Raw genomic sequence first — 19,752 nt, forward strand, 5'->3', positions numbered from 1 at the left:
ACTCTTTTTGATTTTCCCCCCATGTTACACTTCAACTCTTCCCACTAACTGTAATTTTGCTCTATCATCTGCCTTCCTCACAGGCTCTCTACACACACACACTATCAAATTACACATGAACTGCCCTATCACTCTGGTTCCCATCCTCCTGCTGACTTAATTTAAACCATCTCCAACAGCTCTAGCAAACCTGCCCACAAGGATATTGGTCCCCCTCAGATTCATGTGTAACCTGTCTTTTTTTGCACAGGTCATACCTTCCCTTGAAGAGATCTCAATGATCCAGAAATCTGAAACCCTGCCCCCTGCACCATTTCATCAGCCACTCATTCATCTATATAATCATCTTATTCCAGCCCTGTTTAGCATGTGGTTCTAGGAATAATCAAGACACTGGCGCCACCGTTGCATAATAGTTAGCAAGACGCAATTATATATCAGAGCGTCAGAGTTCAGAGTTAAATCCTGCATCCTCTGTAAGGAGTCTCTCTACATCCTCCGTATGGACTGCAAGGGTTTTCTCCAGTTCACTCTGTGTCCTCCCACAGTACAGAGACATACTGGGTAGTTAATTGGTTGTTGTAAATTGTTCCACGATTAGGTTAGGGTTTAATCAGGGTTGTTGGGATTTACCAGGTGGTGCAGCTCAAAGGTTTGGAAGAGCACATTCCACACTATATCTCTGAATAAACAAATCAGTAACTAAATAAACACTACCTGGGATGTCCTATTCTTTAGCCTCTTCCCTAATTCCCTATATCCACTGTGCAGGAACTCTTCCCCCTTTCTACCTATGACATTGGTGCCAATGTGCACCATGACCTCTGGCTGTTCACCTTCCCACCTGTATCTTTTGCAGCAACTCTGAGACATCCAAGCACCTGGAAGGCAACACACTATCCTGGCTTCTCTTTTGCGATCACAGAATCTGCTATCCATCCCCCTAACTATCGAGTTTCTATCACTATCACTCTTCCTCACTTTTCCCTTCTATGCTGAGCCTCAGAGCTGGCCACAGTACCTCAGGCCAGGCTGCTGTTGCTGTACTCTGATAGGCCAACCCCTCCAGCAGTATCCAAAGGGGTATACATGCTGCTGAGGGGAATGGTCACAGGGGAACCCTGCACTGACTGCTTTCTCCCCTTAATTCTCCTGGTGGTCACCAATCTACCATCAGAACACTGCACTCCAGGTGCCACCACCTCAGTAAATGTTTCATCTATGAAGTTGTCAACCTCCCGGATGGTCCTATGTGTGTCCAGCTCCAGCTCCAATTACGTGACCTTATCAGTCAGGAGCTTGTGTGCGCTTACTGCAGATATACTCGTCAGGGAGACTGTTATGTTGCCTGAAATCCCACACCCCACAGGAGGAGCATTCCATTTCCTGAACTATCTTCCTGCCTACACTTGCACCACTAACTCTGCAAGCTGAAGCTCTAGCCCGTGACTGTTCTCACCCAAACCTGTAGAGCCAAAGCCTGACCACTCTAACACTGTCCACTCATACGATGGCCGCTCTGCTTTTTATTGTCCCTTGCTAAGTCACTAACAATTCAAGCAACCTTCTGCTCTGCAGATAAGTTCCAACAGACCCATTTGCTTTTTAAGACTAGTGTGTAAAGTACACAAGAAACTGGCTCCAACACACTCCATGATCTCCCAATCCGCAGACAACTCCTGACAAGCCCCGCTTGCTTTTTAAAACTGGTGTGTAAGGTCCACAAGGAATTGTCTCCACCTCGCTGAATAACTGAAGAAGATTGTCTAAAGATACATAGGTCAGGTGGGAAGTTTGCTGGGCTGGTGGCAGATGGAATGTAGTCCAAACAAATATGAAATAAAGTACTTTAGAGGATCAAATTCTGGCTTGATGTATAAAATAAATGGCAGAGACCTTAAGAGTGTTGATATACAGAGAGATATTGGGGTGTAAGTACCTACCTTCCTGAAACTGCAACACAGGTGGATGGGATAATCAAACAAAAGTCATTTTGAATGCTTGCCTTTGTAAACTGAAGCATTTGAGTTAAGAAGTGATAAGAAGAGACTGGATTGTTTGGGTTTACTCTGGCTAGAAAGTTGGAAGGTGGTCAGTGACGTTATAATGGTTTACAAAATCCCAAGCAGCAGAGACAGTAAAGATGGTCAGAAATATTTTTCCAGCTCTGTGAGTTCTAGAACTAGAGGACATAGATTTAAGATGAGAGGGGAAATATTTAAAGGAGCTCTGGGGGTGGGGAACACACAAAATGCTGGAGGAACTCAGCAATCCAGGCAGCATCTATGGAAAAGAATACAGTCAACGTTTTGGAGGTGGGGTATGCTTTTCCATAAAAATGTGGTGAATATTTGGAATAAACCACAAGAGGAGGAAGTGGAAATTTACAGTCACAACATTCAAAAGCTATTTGGACAGGTACTTGGATAGGAAATGAATAGATGGATACTGGCCTAATGCAGGCGTGGGATTATTGTAGATGCCGTACTCAGCAGTGTTGATTGGCATGTTAGGACCCACTTCTGTACTGTATATTTCTATGAAAGTATTGAAAGGCAAAATGGAAATACTGTAACAGGTATGATGGGTCAGACAGTTTGAATTGTGTGTACAGCTGTATTTTAATGCTATGAGTATGAGAGGTAATCTGATAAGAGGTGTATTAGATGATGAGAGGCATTGATCCTGTGAATAGCCAGAGGCTTTTTCCCAGGGCTGAAATGCCTAACACAAGGAGGGCATAGTTTTAAGGTGCTGAGAAGGAGGTACAAGGGGGATGTCCGAGGTAAGTTTTTCCACACAGTGGTGGGTGTGTGGAATGCACTGCCAACAACAGTGTGGAGACGGATACAATAGGGTCTTTTAAGAGACTCTTGGATAGGTACAGGGAGCTTAGTAAAATAGAGGGTTATGTGGTAGGGAAATTCTGGGCAGTTTCTAAAGTAGGTTACATGGTCGGTACAACATTGTGGGCCAAAGGGCCTGTAATGTGCTGTACTTTTCTATGTTCTATGAGTACTATGGGAAAGGGTGATGAACTTGGAGCATAGATCAGTACATGAAACTGCGATGTTGTAGGCATTATTGAAACTTGGTTTTGAGAGGGGCAGCAAAGGGTGATTAATGTCCTAGGTTTTCAAAATTTTAGAAAAGATAGAGGAGGTGGTACAGGTAAAGAGAGGGATAATATCACAGCTGAACTCATGGGAGACATAATGGAGGGGTCAGACACTGTGGAACTCAGGAGTAGGGTGCAATCTCACTGATGGGATTGTACTGCAGACCCCCCTAATAGCCGCCAGGACATTGGGTGACAGATATATAATCAGAATAAGAAAAATTGTAAGAATAATAGTGTTGTTGTCATGGGAGATTTCAACTTCCTTAATATAAACTAGGCCCTTCGTAGTATAACGGGTTAGATAGGGCTGAATTTGTTAAGTATAGCCAGGAAGGTTTCTTAATTCAATATGTGGATGGTCCAACGAGAGGAGAGGCCAAGACGTACAAAAAAGCTGGATTAACTCAGCAGGTAGGGCAGCATCCGTTGAAATGAGCAGTCAATGTTTCAGGCCGAGACCCTTCGTCAGGACTAAAGAAGGAGGGGGCAGGGGCCCTATAAAGAAGGTGGGGAGAGGGTGGAATATGCCAGGTGAAAAACCAATGAGAGGAGAGGCCATACTGGACCCGGTGCTGGCTAATGAGCCTGGCTAGATGACTGACTTTTCAGTGGGTGAACTGTTAGAGAACAGTGACCACAACTTCTTAACTTTCAGGATACTATAGATAAGGATAGGCATGGTCCTTACGGGAGAGTTTTAAATTGGAGGAGGGCATTAGGCAAGAGCTAAGAAGCATTAATTGGGAGCACATTTTCTCTGGCAAATCCACATCAGACATATGGAATATGTTTAAAGATCAATTGCACAGAGTACAGGAAAGGTATGTTCCAATTGAAAGGACGGAGGTGGAAAGATAAGAGAATCTTGGATGTCTAGAGAGGTGATGAATTTAGTCATGAAGAAGAAGGAAAAGTATGAAAAGCTTCAGAAGTTAAGATCAAACAAAACACATGAGTATAAAGAAGCCAGTAAAGAACTAAAGGCAATTAAGATAGCCAGGAGGGACCATGAAAAGTTCTTGGTAAGTTGGATTAAGGTGAATCCCAAGGCATTTTATACATCAAGGAGTAAAATGATAACTCAGGAGAGGGTAGGATGACTCGAGGATAGAGGGGGGTAATATCTGCTTGGATGAAGAGGATGTGAGTGAGGTACTTAAAGAGTACCTTGCTTCAGTATTTACCAAGGACAATGTTATGGAGGACTAGGCGATCAGTGCTGAGTGCATAAATACATTAGGGTGTTTAGAGGACAAGGAGGAGGAAATGTTGGTCCTTCTAATGAATACGTATTAAGGTGGTTAAGTCCTTGGGCCTGATGTGATTTAGCCCAAGTTAAAGAAACAAGATTGCTGGGCCCTAAACCAGTATCTTTGTGTCCTCTCTAGCTACAGGTGAGGTCCCAGAAAACTGGCAAGTGGCTAATGTTGTGCTTCTATTTAAGAAGACAAGAGGAAATTCTGGGAACGAGAGACTGGCGAGCCTCACGTCAGTTGTAGGGAAATTGCTGGTGAGAATTCTTAGCCATAGGATATATGAACATTTGGAAACTCATGGCCTAATTAGGGAGAGCCAGCATGGCTTTGTGCGAGGTAGGTCATGTCTTAGCAACTTGATTGGGTTTTCTGAGAAAGTGACGAGAGAGCTTAATGAAGGTAGGGCAGTGGATGTTTCTACATGGATTTTAGTAAGGTGTTTGACAATGCCCTTTATGAGAAGCTAATCCAGAGAATTAATTGACTATCTGGATTCAGAACTGCCTTGCACATAGAAGACCGAGGGTAGTGGTTGAATGGACTCACTTGAGCTGGAGGTCTGTAATTAGTGGAGTTCCACAGGGATTTGCGCTATGACCTCTGCTGTTTGTGAAGTATATAAATGAGCTGGATGAAAACGTCGATGGATGGATTAGTAAATTTGCAGATGATACCAAGACTGGTGGAGGTGTGGGTAGTGTAGAAGACCGGCAAGGAATGCTGTACGATATAGATCAGTTGCAGGTATGTGCTGAGAAATGGTAGATGGGGTTTAAACCCAGATAAATGTGAGGTGATGCACCTTGGTAGGGCAAATACAAGGGGCCAATACACTGCTAAAGGCGAGGCCCTTAACAGTGTTACTGAGCAGAGAGATCTTGAGATCCAAGTTAATTGCTGGTTACACAGGTTGATGAGGTGGTTAAGAAGGTAAATAGAATGCTTGCTTTTCTGAGTTGAAGCATGGAGTTCAAAAGTCAAGAGGTTATATTGCAAGTTTATACAACTCTGGTTAGGTCACATCTGGAGTGTTCTGGCCTCCCCACTATAGGAAGGATGTCGAGTTTTTGGAAAGGGTGCAGAAGAGGCTTTCTAGGATACTGCCTGGTTTAGAGGGCATGTCCTATCACGAGAGGTTGGATAAACTTGGGTTGTTTTTTCTGGAGTGTTGGAGGCTGAGGGGAGATCTGACAGATTTACATGATTATGAGAGGCATAGATAGAGTGGGCAGAAAGTATCTGTCTCCCACGGTTGAAATGTCTAATACCAGAGGGCATGCATTGAGAGGGGACAGGTTCAAGGGGGATGCGAGGGTTAAGTTTTTTACTCAGAGCCGTGAATGCCTGGAATTTGCTGCCTGGTATGGTGGTAGAGGCAAATACATGAGAGGCTTTTAAGAGCTGTTTGGATAGGCACATGGATGTAGAGAAGATGGGGACATATGGACAAGATGTAGGTAGGAGGGATTAATGTTTGGGTATTTTTGAATTGCTTTTTAGCTGGTTCAGCACCACATTGTGGGCTGAATGGCCTTTTTTCTGTACTGTACAGCTCCATGTGCTGTGATTCTAGGCCAATGTACATATAAACATCATACTGTCACACAAATTGAGAGAGTCAATCATTGATATGATGAAATACTGTATGCTTCCTTTGGACAATTATATAATGTAGCCTCAATTCCCTTTTCAGCAATAGTCACTTACTTACACTCCCATAAATGTACAAACCTGATGTTTTACCTAGTGATCTAATCACTGGATTTCCTTCCTTTGAGTATAAGCATCACAATCTGTACAGTGCTACCCCAGTTATCAAACCCATGTACAATCTTATCCTTACCCCAGCCTTGCCCTTCGTCACTCCTGCAGTCTCTCTGTTTGTGTGGATCCTTCCTCAACCACTCTTACGAAATGGAGTGGTTGCAAGTCTTCATCATCAGCATCTTCCCCTGTTTGTACACCAGTTTAAATTGATGTCCTCCGTAATCTGTACTGAGAAAGAAGCAAGATTGAGATTGTAATGTGGGAAGAGAGGAAAACATAAGAGTATGCAAGCCTGCCCATTGGCCTCCTGCTGTGTTCACCTTGTCAAACAACAAAAGAGTGTCAGTATGTTGTATTAGAATGACATTGTTTTAAAGAACAGGCAGTGTGTACATCTGAGGCCTTCAGCAATGCTATTTGTGAAGGGGAAGGGATTACAGGAATCGTGGATGTGACAGAGAATGTTGCTGAATGGTACTTGGCGATGCTGGGCAGTATAGGTTTGGTAAAATGAGGACTTTGATATGCACTGTACCCAGGCGGCCCTGACCATTCAGATGATGCTATTGAATTTCCTGCAACATTGCACCTTGCTCTGTGGCTATCTGATGCAGGGCCAACTTTAAGCAGCACAACTTACCTTTAACTGGAGCTAACAACTCATGGTCCTGATGATAAATCCAACCAGTCAGTGGTGCAGTTAGTAGTGCCTGGAGACTGTAGTCTTGGAAACACACCATTTAAGCTGAAGTACTGATGGCTATGCATTCAACTGGTGGAGATTAATCGTGCAGCATAATCGCTGTATCCAATTTCAGTCATGACAGAAATTGGTCAATTTTGACTGTTTTGGCTTCAGTGCTTGTAAAAAGGTCTATGCTTCATTCCTCTTCTCAAAGTGGTATTAAAGGTCAGCAAGGAAGGATCTGATAATGATCTGAATGACCTGGGTTTACAGGTCTCTCTCCCCCCCCCCCCCCCCCACCCCTCACCCACAACAACCATACTGGTACAGTAAAATACTAGAAAGCACAACTTAGAGTTAGATTTAATCTTTACTTGGATAAATCTAACATAATAAGACCATAAGATATAGGAGCAGAATTAGGCCATTTGGCCCATAGAGTCTGCTCTGCCATTTCATCATGGCTGATCCAATTTTCCTCTCAGCCCCAATCTCCTCCCTTCTCCCCGTATCCCTTCATACCCTGAACAACCAAGAATCTATCAACCTCTGCCTTAAATATACATAAAGACTCAGCCTCCACAGCTGCCTGTGCCAAATAATTCCACTGATTCACAACTCTCTGGCTAAAGAAATTACCCCTCATTTCCATTTGCAAAAAGACACCCCTCTATTCTGATGCTGTGTCCTCTGGTCTTAGACTCTCCCACCATAGGAAACAACCTCCCTATATTCACTCTATCAAAGCCTTTCACCTCCAAGATTTCAATGAGGTCACCCTCCATCTTCAGAATTCTCCCTTAAACCCTCTCCAGTTTCAGCACAAGCTTTCTAAGATAAGGGGCCCAAAGCCAATCACAGTACTCCAAGAGAGGCCTCACCAGTGCTTTAAAAAGTTTCAACATTACATCCTTGCTTTTATATTCTAGACCTCTTGAAATGAATGCTAACATCGCACTTGATCTCATGACCACAACTCAATCTGCAAGTTAATCTTTAGGGTATCTTCCACAAGGACTCTCAGGTCCCTTTGGTGTCTCAGCTGTTTGTCTTTTCTCTCCTTTTAGAAAATAGTCAACACTTTCATTTCTTCTACCAAAGTGCCTAACCATACACTTCCCAAAACTGTTTTCCACCTGCCATTTCTTTGCCCATTCTCCTAATCTGTCTGAGTTCTTCTGTAGTCTCTTCACCTCTTCAAAACTACCTTCCCCTCCACCAATTTTCATATTGTCTGCAAATTTTGCAACACAGCCATCAATTCCATCATCTAAGTTATTGACATAAAATGTAAAAAGAATCTTTCCAAACATGGACCCCTGTGGAACATCACTAGTCACTGGCAGCTATCCAAAAAAGGTTCCCCTTATTCCCACTCTTAGTCTCCTGCCAGTCAGCCACTGCTTTATCCATGCTAGAATCGTTACTGTAATACCTTGGGTTTGTAGATGGTTAATCAGTCTCACATGTGGCATCTTGTCAAACGCCTTCTGAAAAAGAAGTACACAACATCAATCAATTCTCCTTTGTCTATCCTGCTTGTTATTTCTTCAAAGAATTCCAACAGAGTTGTCAGGCAAGATATTTCCTTGAGGAAACCATTGTTAACTATGGCTTATTTTATCATGTGCCTCCAAGTACTCTGAGACCTCATCCTTAATAATTGACTCCAACATCTTCCCAACCACTGAGGTCAGACTAACTGGCCTATTGTTTCCTTTCTTCTGCTTCTCTCCCTTCTTGAAGAGTGGAGTGACATTTGCAATTTTCAAGTTTTCCAGAACCGTTCCAAAATCTAGTGAATTGTGAAAGTTCATTATTAATGTTTCCATGATCTATTTAGCCACCACTTTTGGAATACTGGGGTGTACACCACCTGGTCTAGGTGACTTACCAACCTTCAGATTTTTCAGTTTCCCAAGACCCTAGCTCCTCTAGTTACGGTAAGTACACACAGTTCATGCCCCCGATACCTGGAACTTCCACCATACTGCCAGTGAATTCCACAGTGAAGACGGATGCAAAATATTTATTTAGTTCATCCACCACTTCATTGTTCCCCATTACTACCTCTCTCGTATTGTTTTCCAGCAGTCCGATATCCACTCTCACCTCTCTTTTACACTTTGTATCTGAAGAAACTTTTGGTATCCTCTTTAGTATTATTGGCTAGCTTACTATCATATTCCACCTTTACCTTCTTAATGACTTTTAGTTGCCTGCTGTTAGCTTTTAAAAGCTTCCCAATCCTCTAACTTCTCACTAATTTTAGCTCTATTATATGCCCTCTCTTTGGATTTTATGTTAGCTTTGTCTTCTCTTGTTAGCCACAGTTGTGTCATCTTTTTGTTAGAATACTTCTTCCTCTTTGGGATGTATATATCCTGTACCTTCTGAATTGCTTCCAGAAATTCCAGCCTTTGCTGGTCTGCTGTCATCCCTGCCAGTGTTCTTTACCAATTAAATCTGGCCACCTTCTCTCTCATGTCTCTGTAATTCCCTTTACTCAAATGTTTCAAAGGTACATTTAATGCCAGTGATGTGGATACAATATACATCCTGAAATGCTTTCTCTTCTCAGCCTTCCACGAAAATAGAGGCGTGCCCCAAAGAATGAATGACAGTTAACTGTTAGAACCCCAAAGTACCCCCCGCGCAGCTCCCCTTCCTGCCGCACGTAAGTGGCTGCAAGCAACAATTCCTCCCTCTCCCCACCAGCAAATAAAAAGCATCAGCACCCACCACCGAGCATTTAAGCGAGCAGCAAAAGCAACAGCAAAGACACAGACTTGCAGTACTCCAAAGACTACTCGTTCACCCTGTATTCGATGTACCACAGGTTCTCTCTCTCCCTAATAAGGAAGAAAGAGATGTCTCCGTTTCACGTCGAGGGGGGAGACATAACAAACAACTCACTGGTTTACGATACTGAAAGTCTTTTGCTTCACTTTTTCCTGAGCTCTGTGCCCAAAGATCTCAGGTCTCTGGGCACACAGCCAAAGATTTTCCAGCTCCCACGACACACCAGTCTGGGGCACTGACCTTTGAACTGCCTGTCTCCAGAGCCCCGAGATCCTAGGCCTCAAAAGGTGAGATGAAATCTTAGGCCGCACCCTTGGCCTGTTGAATAACGGCCAGTCATGACACCCTGAGAGGGGGTCCCATTCCCGTAAAGAACCGAAGTCAGCATGTAACTCCAAATCAAGGTCTTCAAAACAACCCTGAAAGGGAAAAATAGAGGTATTAAAGATGGAAATAGAGCTGTTTCTGAAGATACAAGCAAAGGAGTGGCTCTTTAGTGCCATCTTGACTAATACTGATACAACTTGTCCTTCTTAAATTTCAGGATGAATTCGACCTTATTATAATCACTTGCCCCTAAGGGTCCTTTTACCTTAAGATCTCTAAACAATTCTGGTTTATTGCACAACACCCAATCCAGAATAGTTGATCCTCTGGTGGGCTCAACCATGAGCTGCTCTAAAAAGCCATTTCACAGGCACTCTAGAAATTCCCTCTCCTGTAATCTGGCATCAACCTGATTTTACCAATCTACCTGCTTATTGAAGTCCCCATCACCACTGTAACATTGCCCTTTTGGCATGCATTTTCCATCCCCGGTTGTAATTTGTAGGTCACGTCCTTACTACTGTTTGAGGGTATATATACAATTCCCATCAGGGTCTTTTTACCATTGTAGTTCCTTAACTCTATCCACAATGATTCAACATCTTCCAACCCTATGTCACCTCTTTCTAATGATTTAATTTCATCTTTTACCAACAGAGCAATGCCGCCCCCTCTGCCTTCCTGCCTATTGTTTTGATACAATGTGTATCCTTGGACACTAAGCTCCCAGCTATAATCTTTCAGCCAAGATTCAGTAATGCCTACAACATCATACCTGCCAATCTGCAGCTGTGTTTACATTCATCTACCATATTCTGTTTTACTGTGCACATTCAACACCTTCAGTCCTGCATTCACCCCTTTCGTGAATATTACAATGTGGAATAACATTTTCAGCATTTTAGGAAGAAGCTGATTAAGGGATCCAGTGAAGCAATTACAAAATTCAGGAAAGCATTTGAATTTATTTCTTGATTCAATAAAGATGATTTGGGATCATTGGAAGAAGAACAAAAGATTTAAAAGGGTGGTACTAAAACTGAGTTATTAACTAAAAGGGAAAGTTAAGCTGCTTAGCAGCTTTATTTAAAGGAGAGTGTGTGATAGTAGCTTTTAAAATAAAGAATAAACTCAGCAGGATAGAAGTGTTTACGCTTCCAGAGATTCAGAAACTTGTGGCCACAAAAATACAAGCTACGCGTCTAAACCAAGCAATACTTTGTTTTAAGGGAATGGTTAGAATGAGGAATTAATTTTTGCTCCATTACTAGAACACACAGGGCATTAGAATGAAGAAGTTTGGTACCATTATTTTCAAGAGATGAGGGATAGAATACATAGTTGGAACTGGCACCAACTGATGGGAATGGATTGGTGCTTTACTCAAAGTAGCCTTTATATGTTCTCGTTTTTGCAAGATGATAGGTCTTCAGTTGACCCTCAGAACATTCCGTTACCCGCGTTCCCAGAGGAACCGTTAATCTAGCAAGGAGACAAAATGAGTATTCTGTTCTTGCTTAACCATTGCCAATAAAAATCAGTAATATTTATAATGCCATTTAGAACCTGGATTTTTTTGTGAGTAATTGAATCATTGTTCTGTTGGTTTAACAAATACCACATTATTTTGTCCATTTCTTGTAATTTAATATTGGAGTGTGGCTGTCTGTACTTGCTCTGCTGTACAACGAAGGCAGGATGTTTTGGCCTGAGGCCATTTGAATGTGCTAATCCTCAAGTGGTTCACTTTCTTTTAAAAACAAAAAAAATGTACTGACAGCAATCTTTGAAGACCTCACTGTGACCTGAGATGCTACTGCAGAAGAAAACATCACTTTCATCCAGATAATTGTTGCTTTCACAGGTTCTGGTTACAGCTGAACACTGCATGGACTGAAGAATCAAGTGCAGTCATTGCACTGGATAATGTGACACTCAGCCTTGACTGTTATCTAACAAGTGAGTATAATTATCACCTCTTTTCTGTTTAATAATACTGGATCTAGAACAAATCATGCATCCTTGAAAGATTACTATAGAGACAACTACAGCCTGCCATTTGCTGGTACAAGGAGAAACGCAAAAGACAGAAGTGAAATTATAGGGAACAGTGGGTTGGACCATCATCTCTGGACCTATGTTTGATAACTATGATGGGCTTGTGTTGGTGCAGAAGCTTCCTTTATCTATAGGTATATAAAATTATAGATAGATATATACTTTATTGACCCCAAAGGAAATTACAGTATCACAGTAGCATTACAAGTGCACAGGTATACAAATATTAGAAGAGAAGTAATTAAGAATAAAAGATAAGTTACCTCAAACAGTCTAACATAAGGGGGGTTATCACTTCCCTAGCTATATGGCCAAGGGTAAGAATGACTTCATATGGCACTCTTTAGAGCAGCACAGTTCTCTTAGTCCATTACTAAAAGTGCTTCTCTGTCAGCCTAGGTGGCATGCAGGTGGTGAGAAATATTGTCCAGAATTGCCAGGATTTCTGTAAGGACCTTTGTTCTTCCACAGGCTCCAGTGTGTCCATTTTGACTCCTATAACAGAGCCAGCCATTCTACCCAGGTTATCGAGACAGTTAGCATCTCCCACGTTGATGCCATTGCCCCAGCACACCACCATTTAGAAGATTATACTAGTGACAACGGGCTGGTAGAACATGTTATGGAGAGGACTATGTACTCCAAAGGACCTCAGTCTCCTCAGAAAGTAGGGACAACTTTTGTCCTTCTTGTGTTGGTGTTTAACTCAAGTCCGTCATCCAGGTGCACCCCCAGGTACTTGTGGGTCCTCACCACATCTACTTCCTCATCAGCAACAGTAACAGGGAGCAGTGCAAGCTTAGCCTTTTGAAGTCCATCTCCATCTCCTTTGTCTTACTGTTGTTGAGCTGTGGATGATTCAGCTTGCACCATTTGGCAAAGTCATCTACCAGGGCCCTGAATTCATCCTCCTGTCCTTCCTTTATACACCCACCTATGGCTGAGTCATCAGAGAATTTTTGAGGAGTATACACAGGGTAAATGCAAGCAGGCTTTTTCCACTGAGGTTGGCTGGGGCTACAACCAGAGGTCATGGGTTAAGGGTGAAAGGTGAGAAGTTTAAGGGGAGCACAAGGGCAAAATTCTTCACTCAGAAGGCCACGAGAGTGTGGAATGAGCTGTCGGCACAAGTGGTACATGCAAGCTTGAGTTCAACATTTAAGAGAAGTTTGGATAGACACTTGGATGGTAGGGATTTGGAAGGCTATGGTCCTGGTGCAGGTTGACAGGAGTAGGCTGTTTAAATGGTTTTAGCACGGACTAGGTGGGCTAATGAGCCTCTTTCTATGCTGTACCTCTCTATGAGTCTATAGAAGTTAGAATACTGCGTAAAGTTGTAATTCCACCGATAGCTGCACAGCAGAGAACTCTCCATTAGTACGCACAATTTGGCAGTCATTTTTGGAGAGATGATAGGCACCATTGAAGTGTGAAGCAATATGTAACTCTTCTGAGCTGTGACTCAAGGTCCTTCACTGAGAAGACCTCTTCTGTGGATCTAATTTCACACCCCAGTATCTGACAGCTCTAAAGCTGTTGAGCATAGAAAGGTAAATGAAAATAAATATCATTAGCTACTACAAAAAAAAGTGCATTCAATCTTTGAGGATAGTTATTTTCCTGCTGTGCAATCTGGAAGTGTTAAATATGGAATTGGTCCAATGAAAAGTAGCAATATTATTTGGTAAATAAAGTAAAGTTGTCTGAAATTTGAAACAAGTATTCTATGGGCAGTCAGCTATTTTGCATGGGAGACCTAATTTCTGAAACTGCTTAAATCATTGTTAAAATCTTAGTTTGGACTGCCTTAACACATAAGAGCTTTTTCAAAATTATATTTCTGGTTTTGTAATTATAGCCTTATAATATCTGTAACTATAATAGGGTAGACATATATCCATTATACCGTAAACAATTTCAACTTAATCTTGTTTAATAAAAATAAAACATTCAAATTGACATGAATATGAATCATGTAAAACAATTTATTGGAACACATTGAAGATATCACATTACTGTGGATTAATGCTAATATGCTGAAGCTGTTTACTTTGATCTTCAGCAGAAATGTCTGTTAAGCCTCATGAGCCAAATGCCCCCTTATATTCTACATTTCCTTAAACTTGCATTCCATCAGCCTCAGCTTAAAATAACAGACAGAAATTTAAACTCCTAAATTTATTTCCTCAGCAAAACTGTAGATCTATTTTCCCCCAAATTACTGCAGGTAGCATGTACAAAAGAACTACAAAATAAGTGTGTGAAACTGATAGATCAATATTTACAACATGGGCATAGATTCTTGAAGAGGTGATGTCCCATTATATTGCTGGGGACTTCTGGCACAGTGTACCATCTCCTTTCAGTCTTTCACCCTTGTGATTTTGACATGGTGCTTTTTTAATCAAATAGCAGGAATTTGTCCTATAAAGTCAGAGTGCTGATTGCTGGTGGTGGGTGCTCGATGGTTGGCACGGAAAACACTCATCACGGAAAACACAAGTCACATCCTTGCTGACCATCAAGCACTCATCTCCAGCATTTAGATGAGACTAAATGCTAAATGCTCACAGCCTAACAACTCCAGAGACTAGAATTCAATCCTTTCAAAGGTACTGCCCACCTGTGAGAGTGTGAATTCCCTCCAGGTGATGTAGTTTCCTCCCAGATCCCAAAGACATGCCATTTGCTAGCTAACTGACTACTATAAATTACCCCATCTGTTGGTTGATTAGAACATGGGAGAGAGGTGATGACTATCAATAACTCTCGGAGACGGGAGGCGAATGATAGGCTTTTATTAGCAGCAAAATGGAGCACAGCTTCTCGGAGACTGAGGGGGGAGCAGTGCCTCCAATCGCCTTTATACAGGGGTCTGTGGGAGGAGCCACAGAGGCAGTCAGCAGAGGGGCGTGTCCAGACAGGTATACATAGTTTAGCACAAGAGGGAATTGTTTATAGGGAAAATAAATGAGTGAAGGGGACTAATAGAATTACTTTGAGGCCATGTAGACAATACAGCAAAATGGCTTCCGCATAAGTAATGAGAAATGTATTCCACTTTATCTGGTATGGGAAACCACGAAGTTCACCGTCCCACTAATTAAGTCCAGGGCACAAATCGGGTATTTTTGAGGAAGATTCAGTTGTGTATGTTCAGACATTCACACAAATTACTGGTCTGCTGCAGTGGAGCAGACTCTAAAAGGACTAATCTTGTGCCAGAATTTGAGTAGGCCTCAGTGTGCCGACTAGATTTGGAGAGGTCTGTTTAAGGGCATGCTATTCCATGGCTTGTTCCACCTCATCATTTTTTTTCTCCAGACGATTTCAATAGAGAGATTTATAGCAGAGAGCTCATCTGCTGCAAGTAATAGCGTTAGAGACATATAAAAATGAATATTTGCCACCGAGATTCACAACACCAATAAAATAAAGCATAGAAAGCCATAAAATGACTGCTTTTATTTCTGGCTGAAATATTTCATTTCCCAGGTTATTTGCCGATCTCCTTTAAATCAGCTAGTGCCACAACTGATTCCCAGGCAATGCTAGATTTACATTTCACAAACATCCTTCAACAACTACACTCTGCATGGCAAAACATCAGGAAGTGGTTTCAATTTGTCTTTCCAAAATTGGGAGTTAAATGAGGTGTCTATCTCATTGAATACTTCTACTGTCCAGCCCTACAAAATATGCCACAGCTGAAATTATGTTGTGGTCCAGTGGAACAGAACTCTAGTTGATCTTCCATTTTCAGTTATCCGAATAGAAAGCTATGTCGATATATTTTTCACAGCACAGAAACAGGGTATTTAGTCCAACCAGTGTTAGCGCTCTACACAGTTCTCTCCCCACTCCTTTGAGTACTACTTAGGAGAACAGTAGCATGTTAATGTCTGGATCTCAGTGTAACACTAAACTTTAGTTCAGGACGGATCAAAGTCAATTCATGGGTACACGGGTGACAGGCATTGTGAAAATGGTTGCCTTGAGTATTGTGTGTGAGTTTTCAGTATGATATATGAATTATTAGGTGGGAGTGTTGATTAGTAAAGATTGTTGTCAGTGGAGCAGTGTGTGATTGCATTTTTTTCTATAGTAGTTAGAAGATGGGATTTGTTACAGCTTGCAATGAAATGTTCCTGTGAAGACATTCTTGAGGCATTGAGATCTGACAGTATGGGATGTTGCTGGTTGCTATGACCACTCTGGCCACCACTACCAATTCTCTCATCATTTCTGCACAGTTGTGTTTTCAAGGCAGCTGAAGATGTAGAGACAGCATCTTGGTAACCACTTCTTCCATTAAGAATGTCTTATCAGTGAGAGAGGCAGGGTTCCTGCTTTTGTGTCTGTTTTGCCACTCTTGTATATCGCCTTCAAGCATTGATGAAATCAGTCTCCATTTGTCTTTTAAAAGCTGCAGCCTAACATTTATTATCACAAACTATTTTTGTCTAGTGTATTGGTTCCTGAAATTACTCATATTTGCTGTGCATTAAGGTTTAAGTACACAAGGCTTTACACAAGATGCATGTGCAATAATCTCGATAACCTCAAAGGGGCTTATTGGCATGAGTCCCCAATATGCGTTTATGTGCAATTTGGATTTATTGCTCAGCTTTTCAAATCTAGAGAAGCCTATGATTGATGGCCACAGCAGTAGCCTTAAATTAAGCTAAATTGACAGTGAAAATTAATTGGAGCTGATCTTCTTAACAATGAACAATTAAAAACATGGATGATTGACAAGGAGTTAGAAAAAAAAGTGTGCTGCAAATATGTGCTATACTTATTGTGAAGGAAAAGCAAAATAGAAATTCAACAAAAGTAGAATTAAAAAAATTCCATTTAATGAAAGTAGACTATAAACTGGTTCACTCATAAACTGTTAATTGAAACTTGAAACACAGTAACCATGTAAGTCATCTTTTACCACATTCAGCCAATCTGAATAAATTACTTAGGATCAAGCTATACTATTCCAAAACACTGATGGCCCTCGACTTAAAAGCACAAAACTTGTGCCAAAAATACAACAACAAAAACAGAAGTGCGTTGGGTATCAGCTTTATAAAAGTTGATGTTCATGTCGATGAACATGTCTGAGGCCCATGGCATCAGATAAGCAGTACTTGCAAGGAAAACAAATTAAACATAAATTATGCACAATTTTTAATAATGAAACAGAACTAGAACAAAACAAATCAAAGTCCATTTTAGTGCAAAGTGGTCAAAATATTCAGTGTTGCTGAACTGTAGTCAATAGGGTTTTGCAGATTGGTGCAATATCCAAATGGTTGAAGGGCAGCAGTTGTTCTTAAACCTGGTGGTATGCGCCTTAAGACTTTTGTACCTCCTGTCCGATGGTACCTGTGAAAAGATGGCAAGGCCTGGATGGTGGGGATCTTTGAAGATAGATGTTACATCCTTGAGGTATGTGTTCTTATAATTTACCAGTCCAAATCAGGGTAATCATTGCTTGGTACTAACTGCTGTAATGTTAGTAACAGAGACAGGAAAAACATCGTAGTTGAAGGTCATCATTAATTAATCTGCCTAGCATCAGTCATTTGCAGTAGCCAGTCATTTAATCACTGCAGTTTACTACAGGGATTCTGAATGAACTGAGCATTTTGGTGGCAGGGCCAGGGAGACTCTCTGCTTATATCATGCCTGAATTTCCAATCAATCCCAATGTGTCTTGGCTGGAGCCAATTGGTTCTCATCTAATTTTCACTTATGTTTATTCATGGGATGTGGTATCATTGGCAAGTCTGACATTAAGTGCCCTTCTAAATTCACTGCTGCCTGGGTTTAAAAACCTTTGCAAGTGTAACATCTGCACTAACCTCTGCAAACCTCCAACCATGACTGCGAAGGAGCATTTGGGATGATGTTGAGAACCTCAAGGTCATACACTAAGAAAAACATAGCAAGTGGCAAAAGGAATACACCACTTCACAAACAGCTCACCCCTCTGTATCATTAGCTACCTCGACCACCTAAGGAAGAATCTGAAGTTCTTGCATTAGACGCATTAAACATTTCAAAACCCACAAGATTGGAGTAGAAGCAAGCCATGCACGATCCTGAGGGAGTGCTGAAGAAAACTGTATTCCCATGGTGCTGCTAGATAGGAAGTTTCAGGAGTCTGGCCATGTCCCAATAAAGCAATAGTTACTGATCACCAAGTCAGATTAATGAGAACAAGTTAAGATGAACCTGTTAACGTATACCTGCTGCCCTTCTAGAAGCTTGAAATCATGAGTTAAGCACTATTAAAGTGTATTGTTGAGTTGTTGTAATGCTTCTTATCAGTGGTGCAGATTGCATCCACAACATTTTGATGAGCAACAGATTGAATGATTGTGCTGATGGATAGGGTGCTAATCAATGAGCTGCCTTGTGCTGGATGGTAGGGATCCTTAAATATTATTGGAGCAGCCTGTCCCAGCAAATGGAGAGTACTCAATAACACTCCTGATTAATAACCATTCAGAGGAAAAGTGATGAAGGCTGTCAGGAGATTTAAGCCTGGAGAGGGACAACCTGTCCAATATGTTTTCTTGGCTGATGCTGAAGATGATTGTGTTTTGTGCAATGGATTAGCGAAGAAATCTAAACCAAATGATTTATAGTTATGTCTCTTTCAATGTCCATCAGATCTAATAACAGATAAATGCTGTTGGAGGTATTCTGATAGTTTATCTCTGGTCTTTTCTGTAATTCTCTTAAACATTGCACCTGTTCTTATTGCCTTTTTTTTTCTTGGTCCTCTTTCAATAGGTAGTGCAGACAACGCATCCAGAAATGATTCTGCCAGTCCAAGCCAGCATCTGTTAGGGCAAGCCTTTATAAACAAAACTGTTGTGGCAGCCAGCAAGAAGATGCATGAAGCAGCTAAAGTCAGTGGGTCAACAGGTATGAACAACACAACATAATAATGGCATTTCAGCATACTGCTTTTGCAATAATAACGTGTTCTTTTTTTGTTTATAACAATTACACTTGATGATTTTACAACAGCTTTTGAGTGCAATGAAACTTTATGTTGAAAGGATATTTGTGTCCAGAAATCATACCTAGTTTAACAATTTATATTGAAATGAAATTTGAGAAGTCATTTCTTAGGATTTTCTCACAAGCACGTAATAAAGTGATTGTCATTAGTAATGTAAGTATATATTTAATTAAAGATTGTCTTAGAATGTGATATATAGAAAGTTTAGTCTGCAGCCTATTTAACTTGAGCCAGGATTGATACATCTATGCTTTTGTCAAGGTCCCGCATGGGAGGTTAGTTAGGAAGATTCAGTCGCTAGGTATACATGGAGAGGTAGTAAATTGGATTAGACATTGGCTCAATGGAAGAAGCCAGAGAGTGGTAGTGGAGGATTGCTTCTCTGAGGCCTGTGACTAGTGGTGTGCCACAGGGATCAGTGCTGGGTCCATTGTTATTTGTCATCTATATCAATGATCTGGATGATAATGTGGTAAATTGGATCAGCAAATTTGCTGATGATACAAAGACTGGAGGTGTAGTGGACAGTGAGGAAGGTTTTCAAAGCTTGCAGAGGGATTTGGATCAGTTGGAGGAATGGGCTGACAAATGGCAGATGGAGTTTAATGCAGACAAGTGTGAGGTATTGCACTTTGGAAGGTCAAACCAAGGTAGAACATACAAGGTAAATGGTAGGACACTGAGGAGTGCAGTAGAACAGAGGGAT

At 41.4% G+C, this 19,752-nt stretch overlaps 1 protein-coding gene across 1 annotated transcript in view; it reads left to right on the forward strand.

Moving 5' to 3' along the window:
* LOC140730332 (ALK tyrosine kinase receptor-like) overlaps positions 1 to 19,752 on the forward strand; it is a 1,251,709-nt gene that overhangs the window by 944,774 nt on the left and 287,183 nt on the right. The window contains exons 10-11 of the mRNA XM_073050601.1: positions 11,823 to 11,917; positions 18,812 to 18,946. Coding sequence (XP_072906702.1) covers positions 11,823 to 11,917; positions 18,812 to 18,946 — 230 coding nt within the window. The remainder of the gene's footprint in view (positions 1 to 11,822; positions 11,918 to 18,811; positions 18,947 to 19,752) is intronic.

This window comes from Hemitrygon akajei, chromosome 7 (genome assembly GCF_048418815.1).
Source record: "Hemitrygon akajei chromosome 7, sHemAka1.3, whole genome shotgun sequence".
Lineage (NCBI taxonomy): Eukaryota > Metazoa > Chordata > Chondrichthyes > Myliobatiformes > Dasyatidae > Hemitrygon > Hemitrygon akajei.